At 38.7% G+C, this 19251-nt stretch overlaps 1 protein-coding gene across 5 annotated transcripts in view; it reads right to left on the bottom strand.

Annotated features, from left to right (window-relative positions):
- Window positions 1–19251, bottom strand: part of PDLIM5 (PDZ and LIM domain 5) — a 125822-nt gene that overhangs the window by 51577 nt on the left and 54994 nt on the right. For 4 of the 5 annotated variants that reach the window (XM_053975856.1, XM_053975857.1, XM_053975860.1 and 1 more), the window contains exons 4-5: window positions 4622–4664; window positions 2978–3372 (exon numbers count right to left, since the gene is read on the bottom strand). In XM_053975856.1, coding sequence (XP_053831831.1) covers window positions 2978–3372; window positions 4622–4664 — 438 coding nt within the window. The remainder of the gene's footprint in view (window positions 1–2977; window positions 3373–4621; window positions 4665–19251) is intronic. The other variant, XM_053975858.1, reaches the window with a different exon arrangement.

The following is a 19251-nucleotide window of genomic DNA, read 5'->3' as shown; positions in this document are numbered from 1 at the left end:
TTACCAACACCAATGAACCACAGTCGCACCAAGAATTTATCAGTACGCACGAACACCACACAAATGTTTTGTAGAATAAATATGAGCTGCAAAATGTAGCACAGTGAAAAGCAAAGTCACATCATGTCCAATGCAGATAAATAATGTATTACACTAAGAGAAGCTGAAGCTATTTTGCAAAATGTAAATATGTAGCTCTGTAAGAGCTGTAATTTTGCAAAATCAGAATACATGCTGGTTATTCCAATAGGAAAAATAACCATAATTCAAGTCCAGTGCTGTTGATACTAACTTTGTTGCTGCTGCTATCTGCAAAGGAAAAAAAAAAGTAGTTGATGTGTTAATTAATTCTTTGCTTCTTAAAATAGTACAGGCGTTTCCAAATCCAAGCTCTGGTAAAGCCCTATATCATGTAAGTCAAACTTACAAACATCAAGAGAACCTATAAGAGAACATTTTAGCCCAGCTGAACTTAAACTGAGTGAAGTCTACAGACATCTTACCTGTTTTAAGCAGCAGGCACATCGTCATGCAAGAGCGGGCAAAAAGGTCTTGATAAAAGTGCAACTGCACATAGGCTAGTGAAGGCAAATTGCTTGCTTTCTAAGGCAGAACTAAACAAAGGAAATTAAACTTCCTTTCCCATCCTGAAGTCAAATAGTTTATATCCCGAATGTTTTTTGAGGGAAGCCAAGAGGAAGGGAGGAAATTGCGAGTATAACAAGGTGCATGTCTAAACAACTGCATTTGCTAAGCACTGCCATCTATGAACAAGGTACAAGATTTTGTTTGCATGTTTTGAGAAAATGAATCATACAAGCCAAAGAAGCAAAATTGAAATAATTTCAGACTGATCAGTTATTCCAAACTGCAATGTTTGTGATATTTTATAGATGTCATAGATACCATTTTCAATTGGGAGATATCCAAGCATCATTGTAGAAACTTAACTTTTCTAGGTAAAATTAAGTAGTGTAGCAGTAGACCAATATAACCACCTTAGTGGGTTTGTCTGCTTTCTTTTGTTTTGTTTTTGCTTTAGGACTGAAGGACATTTAGGCAGCCTGAACACAATATCGTAAGAAGGACTGCAAAGTAAAGTAGGTCTTTACAACTCTGAAATGTTTTCAAACTTTTCTAAACTAGATCTGCAAGGCTGACAGTAGGACAGGGATTTCTTCATCTCTCAGCTGTGATTATTCATCCTCTTTGATGGTATTATTCATCCTCTAAGTAAGGTAGGGCACATAGCAGTGCTCACCCAGTCATCCTATCTTGATTGCAAAGTGCTTACTCTGTGCCTGCAGCACTTCCTTCCAGGAGACTTAATTTTGTTGCTATTGTTCCTCTTTTTCAGTGCTAATTGCTGCTTTTGAATACTCCTTAAACAGTTATTTGCTAAAACAGTATTCCTGGAAAGATAAGAGAGAGTTTGCCAAAGTGTATTCAACAATTGCAACGGCTGTGAGCAAGTCCTTGGGATTTCTCAGTTTCAACCCACTTCTTGCAGAGTGGATTCCTGCCATCATCTGTTTAAGAAAGGGCTGGAAGTTACCATGGCTACAGTGCAATATAAAATGCATATGGGCTGCATTATGAGTTCACACATGGAAAATATTCATACTACAACATAAAGGGAATAAGTACCTAAAGAAGTTGGTTTTTTTACTCCATAAGAAACTCAACTGAAACTGAAATTTATTCAGTATTTTAGTTGGCATGCATGTTTACCTTTTTGTAGAGTTCTTCATATATTTTCTATACTGACTATCAGAGAAGAGAGGCACAAGGCCTATTCTTTCATTCCCTTTCTTTTGTGGAATGGGAAATAGTAACCACAGCTTTTAACTTTTAAGCCCAGGTTTCAAATTCTTAAATCTGAAGAAAAACGTACTGTTCCCCTCCTGCCCTTTTTATTATTTAATTCAACTGCTGGTCCAGAGGCCAACTGGCATGGAACTGTTCATGCCCAGCCTCCTCCCCTTCCCCCAGCACAGCAGGCGCTGGGAACCAGTCCCTGAGGTGCTACACCTCCCAGACTCTGCCCAGGAATTTCTGGGAGAGTCCAAGGCATCCCCAGGCAAAATCCTGCTGCAGGTCTGAGTTCCCATGACTTCTGCTGGGCTCAGTTTAGTTTACTAATCTATTGTTTACTAGTCTAGATGCTATACTAGATAAAGCCTTTTATGTCTCCTACAGCCCCTTAAATGTTCAGTCTCTGATGCCCACTTCAAAATAAACAATTATTTGAATAAGGAAATTACTCACATTTTAAATCTGCTTTACTTGTTTAGGGTGATGGTAAAATTTAAAGCTGAGGTATTTATATTATATGTATAATATAAATAATATGTATAATATAAATATAATATAATTTATGTATATTTATATACAGCACTGCAAAAAATCCGCTTAACTCCATCAGCTTCCTAGAAAACATCTTAAAGTTTCTCCTGTGTTGAGCAAGAATTAATGAAACATCTGTCCCTTTGCCTCTCTTCTGGGGCCTTTTTCCACTGCTTTTGCTAGGGTCACGGTTGGTCTTCCACAGTGTCTCATTCTCAGCCATCACAGCACCCACTGACCCTTCTTGACCAACTGCTCTGCATTTTTGAGTGCCTGCTGCTTTCAGTCACTGTATTGGGTGTCAAAATACACAGTGAGATTGGACATTGAAATTAATACCAGGCTTGTTGTAAGGTCCAAAATGTGGTGATAGAACACGTCATGTAAAGCATTCCACGGTCCTTGTTCAATTTAGCTATGACACTCTATAAACTGATGTGTCGCTCATGAGAAAAACCATCACCAAAAGTCTAGCTGGGGCCCTTTGAAGCATCACTTTTAAAATAATTTTTGAGAGATTGACGTCTGAGGAGTAAACAACTCCTCCAAGCCATTTTCCTCAGCCCTCAAACAAGCCCGGCTTTTTTCCTGTGAGGAAAGACCCTCACAGCAAAAACAAAATCCCACCTACCCATTTTGCTGTTTACTCTCCCCCTGGTTCTCTCTGCCTCCTCGTCGCGGCCCCTCGGCTGCGTCCTGGGCGCCGTCGGTGGCCGAGGCGCTCGGGGCGGCACCGTGCTGCCGTGGGACAGGAACTGCAGGTTTAGGAGCGCCCAGCACAGGCGGCCACGGCTCAGCGTTAGGCTTGGCGTTAGCATGCACTCCAGGCACGGCACATGGGGACGCGGCCGACGCCTGCGCCGGCGTGAAGGCGGAGGACGGTGATGGGATGGAGGTGACCTTGGAGGAGGTTACAGCTCCAAATGGCCTCGGTGTCTTATTGAAAGCCACGCTGGCTGTGGCAGTGACTTTGGGTGCAACAGCAGAGGCAATGGGCACAGGCTTAACTACTTCGGTAGGTTCTGCCTATGTGGGATGAAAAACAAAACAGAAACACACAAAACCACGCCAAACGCATGCACATTCCTCAGCAGGGATTTTAGCTGTTCTCGGGGGAGATGATCCATCTGGCGTGAAGCATGGAAGCAAGCTTTACCAAGAGCACAGCCATAAAATGTATGGGAAAACAACCTGAGCCATGCATCTTAGGAGAGGGAATAATTCCAACGTGCACAATCAATATGAAATTCCACAACACTAGCTCCTCTTGGCATATCCAAAACAGACACTCCACAAATCAAACTCACAAGAAACTGAAAAACCGCTCTGTTGCAAAACCCACTGGGTAAGTCGTGGAAAAAAACAGAGCTTTGTAGAAAAATCCACATTCCATGTCTCAAACCCAATTTGAGATATGCACGTTCCCCACACACAAATGGAATGTGCAAGTGTTCACACACTGATCTGTTGCTAAGACCTTTAAGAGCAGAAAAAGAGCACATTGGTAATCCCCAATGTCTCCACACACCCATGTCAGATAATACTCAAGAAATCTGATTTTCTTGTTTGCTTGGGTTTTTGTTCTGGGAACTATGTTTTAACATTGTTGTTCCCAAACTGTGGCCTTTAAAGGTCATGGTCAGCAGAACAATAATATACTACACATTAATTATGTCCACTGGAGAGGCTTTTCAAGTACAGACTATTTACAAGTAGTTTCAAGTTTGCAAACAGCATTTTTATCAGCAAGAGGGTTTTGAAACTGTTGCATAGAATAAAAAATTAGAAGAACTCAAGAACAAATAATTCTCCAGGGCTTTAAGGAAAGTGAGGGGACTTGCTCTCTGAAATTGTAGTATTTGGATAATCTTATCTCAAATACCAGGAAAGATTTCAGTGTCCATTAAAATAAACAAATCCCCACAAAAAAAAATTTAAAAATCATTGCCAAAATAATTCTACCTGCTTGTTTCTCTCTTAGGTACAGAGGGAAAACACCAGCAATATCTTAATAAAAACAATGGTTCCAAGAGTTGGAGAATAACATTTATTCACCTTTTTTTTTTTTTCTTTTTGATAATAATTTCCCTCTTTTTTAGGAGGGGAAAAAAAGTACTCAAAGATCCAAATGCTGCAATACTCTTAACATAACACATGGAAAACAAGCATGTTATACTGAAAGTTTGAATGCCAGTGCTTATCCACAACAGGGTTTGACAGATGGGTAACAGTTAGTGCCACATGCTACATTTCTTGGTTCTGATGATGAACATACCTTTGTCACATGAAAATGATCAGGTTTTTGTATAGAAGACACTCTGGAAAAGAAAAACAAACAATTGTAAAACATGAATTCTTTAATGTTTAAGTATTTCACAGTTCCACTACCACATCCACCCATACATACATAAAATACTTAATTTTGTTTCCTCTATAGGAAACAAGAAGTTTTCAAGTTAAATCTACAACACTGTTGTTAATATAATGAAAAGGCAAAACTGAACTGAATTCATTTGTCCAGATACAATGTTAGCAAGTCTAGCATCTACCATTAAGTACTACTAGATTTATAAATCATAATTCTATATCAGTTCAGAGACTTCAACTCCAATCTGCTTTCTGTTTTTCATTCTTTCACAAGAAAATGTCATATAATTCCACAGCTCTCGCCAATTTATCAATCTATCACTATTTATATTTTAAATAGCGCATTGCTTATATAGAGGCCTAAAACAGAACACTTCCTTTTAGAATAACACAAATTCTCCCAAAGAAGTTGGCAAGTTAAATGATACAGAAACTTTTTACATAGTCTTTGGTTTTCAAAAATAAAGTTAATGTCACTGCAATTCTATAGTAATGGCAAAAAGTTTCTCCCAAACAATGGGCACATTCAAACTACTGTGGGGTGGTGGGAAGGAAAGGAAGTATGGCAATGAAAAGGATTACGTAGAAAAAGAATTGACAGATTTTGTTATATCTAAATTGAAATGGCAATGTGTTACAGGTAAAAAGCATCTCATTCAATCAGGGTTTTTTTCACATTTGCATATACTTATATGCAAAAATACACACACATACACTAAAATTAAAAAAAAAAAATTAAAAACCCAGCAAAAAAATCTGATACAGTAACATTTTGTTTGCAAACATTGGTGCTGGTACATGTGAGTGTTTTCATGCTGTTCTCATAGCAAATTGGCTTTTTGACATATTTGTGTCATATTTCCAACACATCTTCTGAATAAGGTTTGGAAAACCTGCAGCTGGGTTCTCATTTCCAAAAGACAATTTGCTAGGGAGGCAAAAAGGTTCATTTAACTGGAAATCAGCTAACAGAGGCCACAAATTTAAAGCCACTTCTGCTGTATAAACCATCTTTTCAGAAAAACATGGATAGCTACAATTGAATTAGGCATACTTGTTGCCTTTAACAACTCTTCTTTTATTTTACATTCTTCCTCTTCTTTTTTCCCCCTTAACTATTTTGTTCACAATTTTTATTCCTTCCCTCAAAGTCATTTGGCCCTTGGGCTCATCGGATCCCAGCAACAGGAATCCTAATGCAGGTTCAGTATCTACCTTACAAAAAAGGAAAATATATATAACCCAGATGCCATGCTGACAGGACACGAAAAAAAAAATAAAAAGAAGGAAAAAATAAAAGAAAAATTGCATAGCATTAGAAGATGATGTTCTGCACTTGGCCTTCCCCACTTGTGCATGGCTGCTGACACACATTATGTCCACATCAACAGCAATTCTTAACAGAGAGAGGGTTTTGTCTACTCCGGGGAACAGGTCCCTTCTCCCCTTTCCCACAGAGTGTGCAGCCTATGAAAGCCTGACCTCTGGCCCTCCACAGCGCTGGGGTGCATCATTAATCACTCCTAATTGCAGAGTTGTCAATTTGCAGCAACAAAAGCAACAGGAAGGGAGAAAATAATGCCAATACATATGGAAACATTTCTTTCTTAAGATCATCTCTACCTTAGGTACACTTGTTCATTTTTACTACAGTAACTTGAAATGGTTTATATATCTATTAAGCTGGACCAACAGGAAGAATTAGGAAGACATTGATTATTCAAGCCAACTACCATATTTCACACTTGAGAAAAAAAAACTTCTCTTTGCTAATGCCAGACTTCTGTTTAAGTCACATAAAAGGAAAACATTTCTTTTTCTTTGTTTTTTACAAAATAATAAAATTTGAGTTTGCAATGGATGACATTGCCTCTATACTCATCAACACAGTACTGAGCAAAAATTATTTCATGCCACTACTACCAGACAACCAAAAGACAGAGTTTTCAAAATATCATATAAAAAGAAAAAAAAAAGGGTGGGAAAAAAAAAAAAACAACCTTGATAACCAAAATGTTCATGATGTTCCTTTCAAACAGACAGACAACATAACATTTTCCCCACAAACATACTTGAACCAAGGACATAAATTTGTGTGCCCCAGACTTACTTAAAACAGTTTAACTTGGCCTTGTTGACTTCAGACCATAATCAGACTAAAAAAATCTGTGACTTATCCCATATTGTAAAAGGAAAATGCCCAGCAAACTGAGCCACCAAGATCATAATGTGAAAAATGCATGGTGGTTAGACAAGACAGTACAAAAGGAAATGCACACTTCAAGTTGAAAAGCAAAACACATCCAACACACACATTTAAGAAAATTCTTCCTTCAGGGCTATTTCCCACATTATTTTCATAGATACCAGTGAACTGCACAGCCAAAAAGTAATTAAACCACAGAATCATGCATATTCCTTAGCTGTTAGCACTTCACTTGCCACCTAGCAATTAAACATATTAGGATTTCATGCAGGTTTGGTCCCATTGAATGTATTAATAACTCATGATAAAGGTTTTCAGAATGAGATGACACACTTGCCCTGTTACTACTTAATAGAAAAACAGCAGGATGGCTTGAAGCATGGTATTTTCTGAATGATTTAAAACTAGCAGTTCAGCATATTAGTTTATGCAATACTTTCAATAACATACAAACAAAGCAAAGACATAAGAGCTTAGTATTTAGGCTTATTATAAACAACTCATACAAAAGACCTTGGCAAATGATTACTGTATCAAACTTCATAAGAATTATTATAAACAACAAAAACAGCAGCTGAAGTCATTGCTTACTGACAAACTATTACTGAAAAGTCCATTAATTTTTTGCACAGCTTCATAATCAAAGTAATTCATTTTTTATTTGGGGGGGGGGGGGGAAGCAGCCATATTTAGCTTGTGTAAACAGATCATTTTGACCAAACATGATCAAATTTGCTGTCTAAACATACCACAAGACAGTCCTCTCTGATGAATACTTTCATGACATTTAATGTAATTCAAAACATTCCAACTTCCAGAGCAGCCTTATTAGGAAAATGAATTAGTCCACTCTTCACTGTAAGCAGTAGGCCCAGCAAAAACTATTCATTCTTTAAATTCCCCTATTATGCATTCATTTTCCAAGAATTTCACCCAGTTAAAAAAAAAAAAAAAAAAAAAAAAAAAAGTCAAGCTATTTGACAGAACCCTTCTATAGTTACCAGTAAGCGGAAAACCACATCATTAAAGCTAAAACTACAGTTCTTCATGCTTCTGCAGTGAGTACAATTTGATACATCACCTCCAATGACTGATCATCAATGGCAGCACTGTTATCTCAATAATCAACATTACAGAAGCAAACCCTCAGCCACTAAACTTCTAAATCTTCATGAAACCTAGAATCCAAAGGACATGTCAGAGCTGTCTCTTCTGAACTTCATTTAAAGCCCCATCATCCCCCATCCATTTAAACCCCCTTAGTCAAGGGACTGTAATGTACCCATAACTTAAAAAGCAGATGAAAAACTCAATGGGGAAGTCACAGGAAGGTAACTGTGCTTATACAAGCACTTCTATAAACAAGGGGAACACACAACTCTGGTACTAATATAGCTGCTGTGTTTGCTGTTTTCATATTTCTGTAACCAGAAGGATTGTTCAAACTCTTGTGAGAAATACAACAAGAAGGTGCAACACCTTCAATGAGTAATAGAATCATCCGGGCTGTAAAAGGTCTTTAAGACTGAACCAAGCCAGAAACCTAACACTGCCAAGTCCACCAAATGAAGTCAATGATGGAAAACTTCCTCCAAACTTTATTTGTTGTTCTGAACTGAACCTTTCTAACGGAAGGATAGAAATGAGGAAGGATTCCCTTCCTGTCTTGCATCCTGCCCTTCCAATTTTCAAAACTAACTCCTTTTTCCTAGCTAGTGAATCATCAGGAGACAAGTTTTGGCACCAGATACTACAACCCTGAAAAGCCACTGGTCAGATCTTCCTTCTGAAAACCTGAATTTTTCATGGTCTTGCCATTGTAGTCTGCAGTTCTGTTGGTTAGCTTCGTTTTACTTCAATTGACAGGGGAGAAAGCTAAATAAATTCACTTTCTGTAAATTAGCAAACTCGTGGAACAAAGATGACAAGCAGAAAGCATTTAACATAGCCATTTAACAAAGCCATGACTTTCACTGGGGGTTTTCTGAATAAAAACAAATGTAGACATAATTTAAAGCACAGAAAAAGGAACAATCCAAATATATTTATTTTCTTCCTTAAACATAAGCCCCTTCCCCATCATAGACACAATTAATTTCTTACCAATTTTGCTCTGGCTCATAACAATAGAAGAACACAAAAATTGTTAAGCTTCTTGTTGCAACTTACACACATTCAGAAATGGTCTCCTTGCATACATTAATACAAAAACATACAAGTGTGTTTCCCACAGTTTTATAGAAGCACACGCTGCCCCAGGCAACATCCTTTGGTACATCAGCACTTCAGCAATCTTGCCAGGGCAAATATCTGTGGCCTCAAGATTGCAAACCTTGGTTCACAGCCCAACACAAGGAAAACCAGAGGCAGCAAAATCATCATTAAGTAGAACTGAATGAAAATTGGAATCTCTTGCAGTCACTGAAAAAAAAAAAAAAAAGATTTCTTTCTTTTTTGCCTTAAGAAACAGCAATGTTTTCAAATCTGTACTCTGGTCACTGTGGTTGCTAAGAGATGGCTGTCAACATTTTATTTCATCAGTCATTCTCTTTGTTCTAGTTTATTATGCCAGCTTACATTTAGTTGAACGCACCAAATTATGACAAATAGTGTTAATTACAATCAAACAGCGGAAATGTCAGTGCTGCACCCAGAGGGTAGTTGGGCACTAGAACAGAGATAGTTTGTGAGTCACTCTCAACAGATGCTACACTTTCAGTAAGTTTAAAAGGGGATAAATTAATAGAATGTGTGTGACAGCCTTTTACATTTGGCTTACACTATAGAGTACTTCACAACCTCATAGCGTGCCTCCCCAAGCACACCAGGGTACAATGAAGCACTAGGTCAGGCAAAAGAAAAAAATATATTCTTGCTTTTCTGGCTGCTTGATAGTTGGCCAAATCAAATTTAGGTCTCTCCTCTTAAATTTAAATAAGGTTTGTGATTTCATCATTATGTGTTAAAATAAACAGTGCTGTTATTTTAGGAAAGAAAAAACTGCCCTCTGCTTTGGTATTCCTACCCACAAAGGTTTAGTTGTTTTTAAGACCTCCCAAAGACAACTACTCCTCATAGTCTCATTCCTGTGGTCTGTGGCAACCCTACCAATACATTTGTAAAGAGAATTTAAGTGCAGGCAGATAATATTTTATTCTAGTACAGCAAGACCAAAAACCAAACAAAAAGCTAAGGAAAAAATACCACAGAATTTATCTCACTTACCTTCTGTCAGAGGCTTTTAAAAACATGGTTTTTGCCCCCAGGAAGGCAGAAAGTTTGGCAATCTGGAGTTCCCATGTTATGGTTAGCCCTGACTAGGAGGGCACATCTGTACACACCTGTCCATGACTCCCCTGATTAAAGCCTGAACAGGTAAAGCATCCCCGGTACCAAGTATGGCTGATGCCCTACAATCCTGTATGGCAGATTGCTTCCAGTTGTCTTAGAAAAGTCATAAAGCAGCCTAGATAGAAGTGGTAGCTCAGCATGTCTAAATAATCAAGATAATTTTTATCAGTTATGCCTTGCTATAACTATATTTTTCTTTTCTTTAAGCCTTCCTAAAACTGTCTTGCTAAGTAATAGTATTGACATAACAGCTAAGTGCAAGTGACAAGATAAATCAATTACATCTGGTTTTCTAAGAAACTATAATTTACACATTTGATTTTCTTTATCTTTTAGTGCTTATTAGATAGTAACTTTAACACAGCAAGCTACCTTTTAAAAACAAACATCTTAAAGAAAAGCATAGGTCTAAATAACTCACAGATCTAGTAGGCCTCCAAAACCCTTAAAAAAAAAAGCCTCAGCTTCACATTGACTTCAGTCTGTCATCAAATCTCAGTAATAATTTAAAAAATTCAAAACTAAGCACTGAATTGTTTTTTCTAGTGCTAGCCACAATATGGTGACTAATGTTTAAATTACCTCCTTTGTTTAAAACATAGCCCAAATAAACTCAAAAGTGTAGTCATATCTATTTTAACTGGAAATTCACCACAAACAGCTCCCCCATCTTCAGCATGTCCTTATTTGGCTTTTTATTTTTTTCCCTTAAGCATGTGTGTGGGAATGAGCATTTTTTCTCAAATTAAAAACCTGGCAATTTAGAGAGCTATTAGTTTATATTTTACTTCTTCTGGGAACTAAGCACACCTCTCCTCTACAAAGCAGCTCACCCATTTATTACTTCCAGGAAGTCTGAGAAGGACGGTGGAAGTGTAGTTAACCATATGGCATGAAAACTGTTTCTGAGGTGTCAGTCAGCAACAGCAAAGAAGAGCCCTGCTCTTCACTAGGTCAGCAGCGAAGTGGGAAGTGGTGTCACCCACCCAGACTCCAAAAGTATTGTCTGGAAATCTGTCAAAATGCCAGCTGCCCTACCATGTCCTACTTTTTCCTGACTTCAGGTGATACAAGGAACAATACAAGCAACCTAATAATTTAGCTTCTGAATTTCCATCTGCGGTGTTTCAAGCTCTGCATCATCCTAACTACAATATGCAGACATGAAGAAAGCCTAGCACAACTGCATGGCTGTTGGGAAACCACTAAGCTTGGGACTACTCCAGAAAAGCCAGGGACATGGTAATAGTCATCAATAAAGAAACATGATGATAAATCTATTCAAAAGGATAAACTCATGTTCATTTTAATAGGACACACTATGGGTTCAGTTATTTCCCATTAAGGTCATGAATATCATTAAGCTTTTGTCCGACTTCTCAGTGGGACCCACCAGCAAACCAGCCAATTTTCTTTCCCTGTCAGCCTCTCAGACACCTCTCTCTTCCCTCCCATGTCACCCCAGCAGCAAGGGATGAATACTCGTCCTCAAGGTGCACGAGCACAGGATCTGACTGGCAAAGTGGCTGTCAGGGGCCTCTTCACTACAGACACTCTGCAAGCCAGCGGGTCTGTAGCTGGACAGATAAATCTGGTCTTACATCCAATTTGGCTAAGCCCAGTTCATTACAGAGAATAAATAAACAAGTCCCTAGGTGAGCAATGCTAAGATAGATTTGAACCCAAACAGAGGACCCCCAGCCAATCCCATTCAATCCTAAATGCAGACATCGCATTGGCCAGCAAGCTGGGTGGTGCAGAGACCCCAACAAAACAGCTGTCCAAGCACAGGAATTTTGAACCCCCTATAAAAGGGAGCACCGAACAATAAACAGAGCTGTTTGTCGCAAGATCTCAGAGATTCTGTCATTCCTGTCTCCAACCAATGACCTAACGTAACACCAGCACATACCTGAACCAGTCCTCACCGCAGCAGATGTTTGGGGGGGGGGGGGGGGGCTCCACAGGCCATCCCCAAAGGGAAAAACACCACAGGTAGCACTGGCTGTGGATAGCAGAGCTGAAGCACTATAAAGCACATGCCAGAGTTATTACTGTATCAATTTAATGAGCATGCACTTGAAGAAGCTGTTAACTTTTCCACTACAGACCCTTGCTTTTCTTGCACTTAATCATTTCCATGTATTGTTTATATGGTTATATATTTAAGGTCATTGGTATAGCAGCATGTATTACAGGTCTAACATGCTGAGAAAAGCTATTTACGTCTCAACACAGCTGTCTACTGTAGTTCTAGATCTCTAACAACTTCAGTTTGGTAGTTTTCTTATATTTGCCTTTCCTTTTCAACTGTGTATCAAGACCTCAAGTTAACCTGGCCAACAGGTCTTACCATGCCTTCACAGGAAAGAGAAGTCAAAGATGAACTGTCACACTATGAGCTGCAGCTGGAAATTATTTTGTTTTCTGCAAAAGCTAAGCAAGACAGACTGGAAAGCAGCAGAGGCCTTTAACAGTTCATTCCAGCAGTCAAGAAATTGGCCAAGGAACCAATTATTAAGTGAAGGTGCATAAAGCAAAGTCCTACTATTCTTCTGCTGTTTGCAACAACCATGAAAGAAGAGAAAAATTAATAAGCTCATCTGACTCCAACTATATCGCTAACTACGAAGTTTTCCTTTCTCACTGTCTAGTTTTTGAAAAAAAAATACCTTTCATCCTTCTCAGCTTAAAATACTTAGGGGGTAACAGTCACACCACACTTACAGCATATGAATTAAGTTGCTTTTGTGGGCAGCTAATCACTGATGGAAAACATCTGATCATCACAAAGCCTGTTGAGATCTGTCACAACGCTGCAAACATTACTTTCATCTTGCCTCATAGCCAAAGTGAGTAATATTTGACAGGCACAGTATGTGTTTTTATTACCTCATAGGGTTTTGTGCCATAGACATGACTTTCTACTGACAATATCCTGGAATTTATCAAAGGTAGTAATTATTCAAAAAAATTGTGTGGAAAAAAGCCATTAAAACAATGCAGTTGTGAAATTCAGCTTTTACTTGGACACTCAACTCTGTAGCTACCGCTTATTTTACATGAGGTGGTGCAACAGATACTTATCTAGTTTAACTCATAGTGGCGTTACTCAATTTGTATTTAGCAGTTTTTCAGACCTCTAGAAAATACTTCATACCTGAAAACCTGCCTGCTTTTCCCAGCATTACCAAACACCCCATCTTTCTTATACTGTTATGCTTTCATGACACTCTCGCTGTCTTTCAAGAAGACATTTATTTTCCAAACAGGCAATCATTAATTTATTCACATTTTACTGTTTACTAGAGGAAGGTGGCAAGAGCTGATGAGTCAGCTAAACATTAAAATTTTGATTCTCAACAACTGAGAACTTGCATGGCAGAGGACAGGTTTTATTTAATCAGTGTCTCTCATTTTTTCCTGTGGGCTGAAGCTTGGGAACAGTTTATCTAACAACACTTGTCAGTTTACTTACTTCTCTGAGGGTTTTTTCCCTATTCTTTACATCCCACGTACACAGAGGTGCAAAATTAACTATCTGAGCTTAGGAAAATAACCAGTTACCTGCATAGGTACTAAATACACTATGTGGCCAGTTCAAGCTAACTTGAACTATTTTCAGCATATGAAGGGCATAGCCCATATTTAAACCATGTAAGCTTCTTTTAATCCATTTAGAGACAACTGTCCCTTGACAGATCACCACATATCCTTTTATAATTAAAGAATGCCTGCAAGTTAGCATCATAAACCATGCATGTTGGAGAGATGTATTTTTCAAGGGAAAGCAACAGGTGTGGGGCATAGTCTGCATTGGGAAAACAAAAGTGTAAATAGAGACAAGTAACATTATTCATGGCACCCAAATAACAAGATGAGTGTTTATGAAGGAAAAAAGGACACAGATTACACAGCTGACTGAGATAAAATGAACTTGGGCATCCTTAGGTCAGGTAAGCTAACCATACTTTATCAGATTTTGACCCACTAAGAATCCACAGTAGAAAAACCAGTGAAAATCATTTTCCCATTCTTAATGTTCTTCCTGTTACCCCAGTGATAGGTCAATTTTCATAAGATTTTAAATAAATGCCATAAATCATGTCCCACAGTCCAGATAACACCAAATACAATCCCCCCCGCTCCACTTTCTGAAAAATGGGACAAAAGTGTCTCTCTCAAATATATTCACATGCTATTCAAATTCAAAGGTAAGGAGAGCAATATTTTAAGAGATGTTTAAACTTTCCAAAATGCAAGCTTTTCCATTTTTCTGGACTTGGCCAGGAGTGCAGGAAGCACCACTGCTGATGCATTACTGCCGAGCAACTGCCAGATCCCAAAGCTACTTCAGGTTCTGGCAAGTAAACCAGCAGGACTTTAAAAACTTTTTGATCAGAACACTTTTGGACCTGGGTCAGATTTCTTCAAGCTCACTATCTTTCTGGAAGTCTCACTAAACTGTTGAATTCGATGGGCATTTGACTTAACCCTAGCACTGGACGCCCAAGCAGCAGCAGGAAAATTTGCCTAACATTTGCAGAGAGTCATTGTTTTATTAAGTTTCTGAGCTCTTTCTAAAAACACTTATCCTTACATAACTAGTATAGAGAAGAAACAAAAATAAAGGATCAGTGTCCCAAAGCACTACAGAAAGTACAGTTATGCAATTCTCAGGAAGCTTTTAATCAGGGTCTTTGTAAATTAGTAGCACAGTCAAAACCAGATCTGTGTTGTTGCATTCCTTAGGAAATTACAATGCATGCAAAGCACATCAGACTTCCAAAGCAAAGCTCCCCCAACCAATACAGGCTTCCCCTGTATTTCCTAGCTTGAGACCTTGACAGCTTTGCTCTTGGTCTCCCTTTGTAGGGCGTAACTTTCTGCAGCTGAATCAGAGGCTGCTGAAAACTTCCTCTAATAAAAACCCCCAAGGGAAAAACAAGACACAAGGCAGCATGATGACAAAAACAATAACACGACTGGTTTCCATCACAGTGAAAGAGTTTCTTCAACTTAACGTTCCAGTCCTCAAACATTCTACTGGCACAAAACATGTCTCAGCAACAGGCACAGAATAACATCAGCTGTTACTACAAATTGTTTTTATAGCTACACACTGTGATGAAAGCAGAGGCTAGAACACTCCTGGCATTCTTGTTTCCATTTTGTAACTGGTTTGCTACATGTTAGGCTGGACATGAGCCGGCAACACATGCCTGCAGCCCAGAGAGCCAAACTGGGCTCATCCAAAGCAGTGTGGGCAAATGGGAGAGGAAGGGGATTCTGCCCCTCTGCTCTGCTCTGGTGAGACCCCACCTGCAGGGCTGCACCAGCTCTGGGATCCCAGCACAGGAGGACATGGACAGGGATTGGGTCCAGAGGAGGGTCACCAAGATAATCAGAGGATTGGAGCATCTCTCCTATGAGGAAAGACTGAGAGAGTTGGGTTATTCAGCCTGGAGAAGAGAAGGCTCCAGAGTGACCTAACTGCAGTGTTTCAATGTCTGAAGGAAGCCTACTAGAAAAATGGTGAGGAACTGTTTACAAAGGTAATAGCCTTAAACTGAAAGAGGCTAGTTTTGGACTGCACATGAGGAAAAATTCTTTCTTGTGAGGGTGGTGAGGCACTGGAACAAGTTGCCCAGAGAAGTTGTGGATGCCCTACCCCTGGAAGTCTTCAAGTCCAGGCTGGATAGGGATCCAAGTAATCTGGTCTAGGTGAGAGGCATGCATGCCCAGGGGAGGGGGCTTGGAGCCAGATCTTTAAGATCCTTTCCAAGCCCAGACATTCCATGATAAGGTATTTTTGTAGCAGCACTGTGTGTTTTGCAGATCCAGCTAAGGCCTGAAGGGAGGCAGCAGCACTGAAGCATATTAGACACACAAGCACCTTGCAACTCTGTTACAGTGGTGTTTGCTTGCTGTGCAAGAATGATGTTAGATTATTTTCAGACTTGTCTATGAGCCTGCTTATATCATGCACTCTCTTTATAAAATATAATCAGGGACTGATTTCAGCAAATGAATGCATCCCAAATGACTCTCTGTATCCCCCCCAAAAGCATACAGATATACCCATGAGTAATTTGGACCAAATACATGTAATCTGGGGCATGAAGGAGTTTTAACAGCTGCATTGCTCTGATGCAGCTGTTCACAATTACTGACATGTGTTGCAAGGCACTTCTGATTACTGTGTGTTTAATCTATATATAAATGCATTATTTTACTAGTCAAAAGCTTGGCATTTAGATGGTATCTGAAAGGCTTCAAAACTGATGTCTGCCTGTGATGTCCCAGCTGGCTATTTCAAAGTGTGCCAATAGAATTAAAATGTCACCAAAGATCATGCCACTGAGGTATCTGTGTTCATTTAAGAAGTGAAGATAAACTATGGCCGACTTCAGATTGCTTCTTTAAGTCTTTTGCTAAATAACTAGAGACACAGCTTAAAATAAATATGCAAGGTCAATGGCATCACAATTTACATGCTAGCTAATGAGCCTTTGAACTTTCAGAAAGGTATTGAATGGGTTGCAAGAGTTAAACCAGAAATGGGTAGAAGGGTTTTACTTCAGAGCGTGAATGGTAAATGCCAACCAGTCACACAGAAGAACCTACACACCGTTTCAATGTTAACAAAAAAAAAAAAAAAAAGCAGTTATGGGGAGAACATTTTAATAATTTTAATTATTTACCTGAAATATAAGAGCTTTGAAAGTATTGGCTCGTTGACTGCAGAAAATATTAGTTACAAACAGTTGGAGGCAGATTTGATCATGCAAATTATTTTTATATGGATTCTGCTTTACTAAAAGATATTGTCTTGGCAAGTCATGGGAAGAAGTGCAGCTTCACATTCTACTACCTGAAGGCATTTTTTCATGGCAAATAAAGTCACGGGTCTCAGCTGCTTCCTACAAGAATCTTTAGGCATGGAAAGGCATAAATTTTTAGGCATGCACTTTTGCACGATCTCTTTGGACAAAGATGAAAAGCTCAGCTGCTTAGACATCTCTTAATAACACATTTATGTTAAGCAGACCAATGAACAATACAATTTTTCTTGGCCCAAGTGCTATCTTCAAAGGGAAACATCCACAAACAAGGAGGAAAATAAATCATTGACTTGTGAAAGACTTAAGATTTCTGCAGTCTTTTGCAAAAATGAGGAAACATTTCTACACAGTCCTGAAAAATATTCTGTGTGTTTACACAAAGCTTGGGCTACCATGGTTTAGAAATCAATTAAATAGTGCCAGCCACCCTCTGGTCTCCATAGGTGATATCCCATAGTCATCTTCACTCCAGCAGCCACATGCACAAAGCCTGATTTTTGGAGAGCTCTCACCTACCTCAAGACTTTCCTACAGGCTCAACCAGTCCAAGAAGCACAGAGTTTGAAATGACTGATTACAAGAGCTCTCTAATCCCACATTGAAAGACTTTCATATCTGCCATCATAGAAATCTGATCACCTGGGCCCATTTTTGCCAGCTCCTGCCAATTTCTACCAGCTTTCCCTTTTGCCTGCCTGACCATTAGCAATCTACAGTGATCTAAGGCAGGGAACAGCATTAGACCATTAATGACATGCTCTGTATCTATTATTTCTTTTTTAACCTACCTACACATGTAGCAGCTAAGTCTGACAGATCCTCTGTAGGAAGAGCAACTTAAAGCAAACAAACAAAAACATCACAAACAAACCCCACTCAGACTGATAGACAGGCAGGAAAAAAAGTGCTGAAAATGTCAAGAGGTAATTTAATTCAGTGACTAATCATGAGACAAGTTTTCCATGGAGCTTAAAAAGATAGAAAACCAAACAGCAGGAACATGGTGCATCATGAGAAGAATCGGATGAATTCTTCACTTTTCTCATGAATAAAATCATTGGGTAGAATTATACAATGAAAAGGGTAGTCAAGAGTAAATATCAAATATTTGCAATACTCCAGCTCGCCCTCATACTTCCTTTTGGCCTCACCCACAGTGTGCAGCTATTATTAACAAAGGGTCATTCTCTAATGCTAATGTATGGGAGGCAAAAAAGAAACCCACCTCAGCCAAGAAAACCATCATGATCAAAATGAAAGGTGTAATTTTAAAATAGAAACTTAGGAGTACATCCTCAGAAAAAACCACAAACTATTTACAACCTTTTTCATCTCTCTTCTGAAAAAAAAAAGAAAAAGCAACCAGAAAGAATAGTTTCACAGTGTCCTTTAGTCAGATCTTGATCAACTTGCTCTGTCTGCTAATTACTTGTTGATAGGAGAAACAGTCCAGGTCCAGCCCTGCAAGGTATTATGTTTCTCCAGGAAAGCTGATAAATGCCTCAAGTTCCATTATCTTTTACAGCAGATTAAGTCTTTCTCATTAAATAAAGAACCTTTTTTATTCCACATCAAGAGGGATTCAAAACTTTATAACCATATTTTATCCCAAAATACATTTGTCCTTCCTAGTATAAAAAAGAAACAGGCATCTAAGTTATGAATCCATCCTTCCTACCAAGATAAATCTACCAGATTAAACCACTGAATCAGTTCATGATTTTCCTGACCTTCCCCCCACACCAACTCACCAGCTTTAAAATTATCAACAATAACATTGAATTGATTATTACTAATTTCAGCACTAGCATTCTACCTCCACTCACCTCTGCATGTTGCATACCATAGGATTTGTAAGCAACAACTATATGGTGTATTGCAAAAATAGCTAATCTTAGTGGCTAATATTAGTAAGGATTATTGCTTTCTGACTAAAATAAAGAAATAACGTGAATCACATATTTTATTAATTTACATAAGATATTCTGAGATTTATCTGGATCCTAAATAAAACCCAACCTAACAGTTTTTCACAAAAGTGGCTAGAAAGTGCCACTTACATGAGACATCTAATTCTCTTCTCCCTAGTTCCATTTCCTGCCAAAATACCCTCTATAGGGTAACTGAGATTTCATA

Source organism: Vidua macroura, chromosome 4 (genome assembly GCF_024509145.1).
Source record: "Vidua macroura isolate BioBank_ID:100142 chromosome 4, ASM2450914v1, whole genome shotgun sequence".
NCBI classification, from domain to species: Eukaryota; Metazoa; Chordata; class Aves; order Passeriformes; family Viduidae; genus Vidua; species Vidua macroura.
Note: the sequence above shows the minus strand (reverse complement) of the source record. Positions and strands in the feature narration are given on the sequence as shown.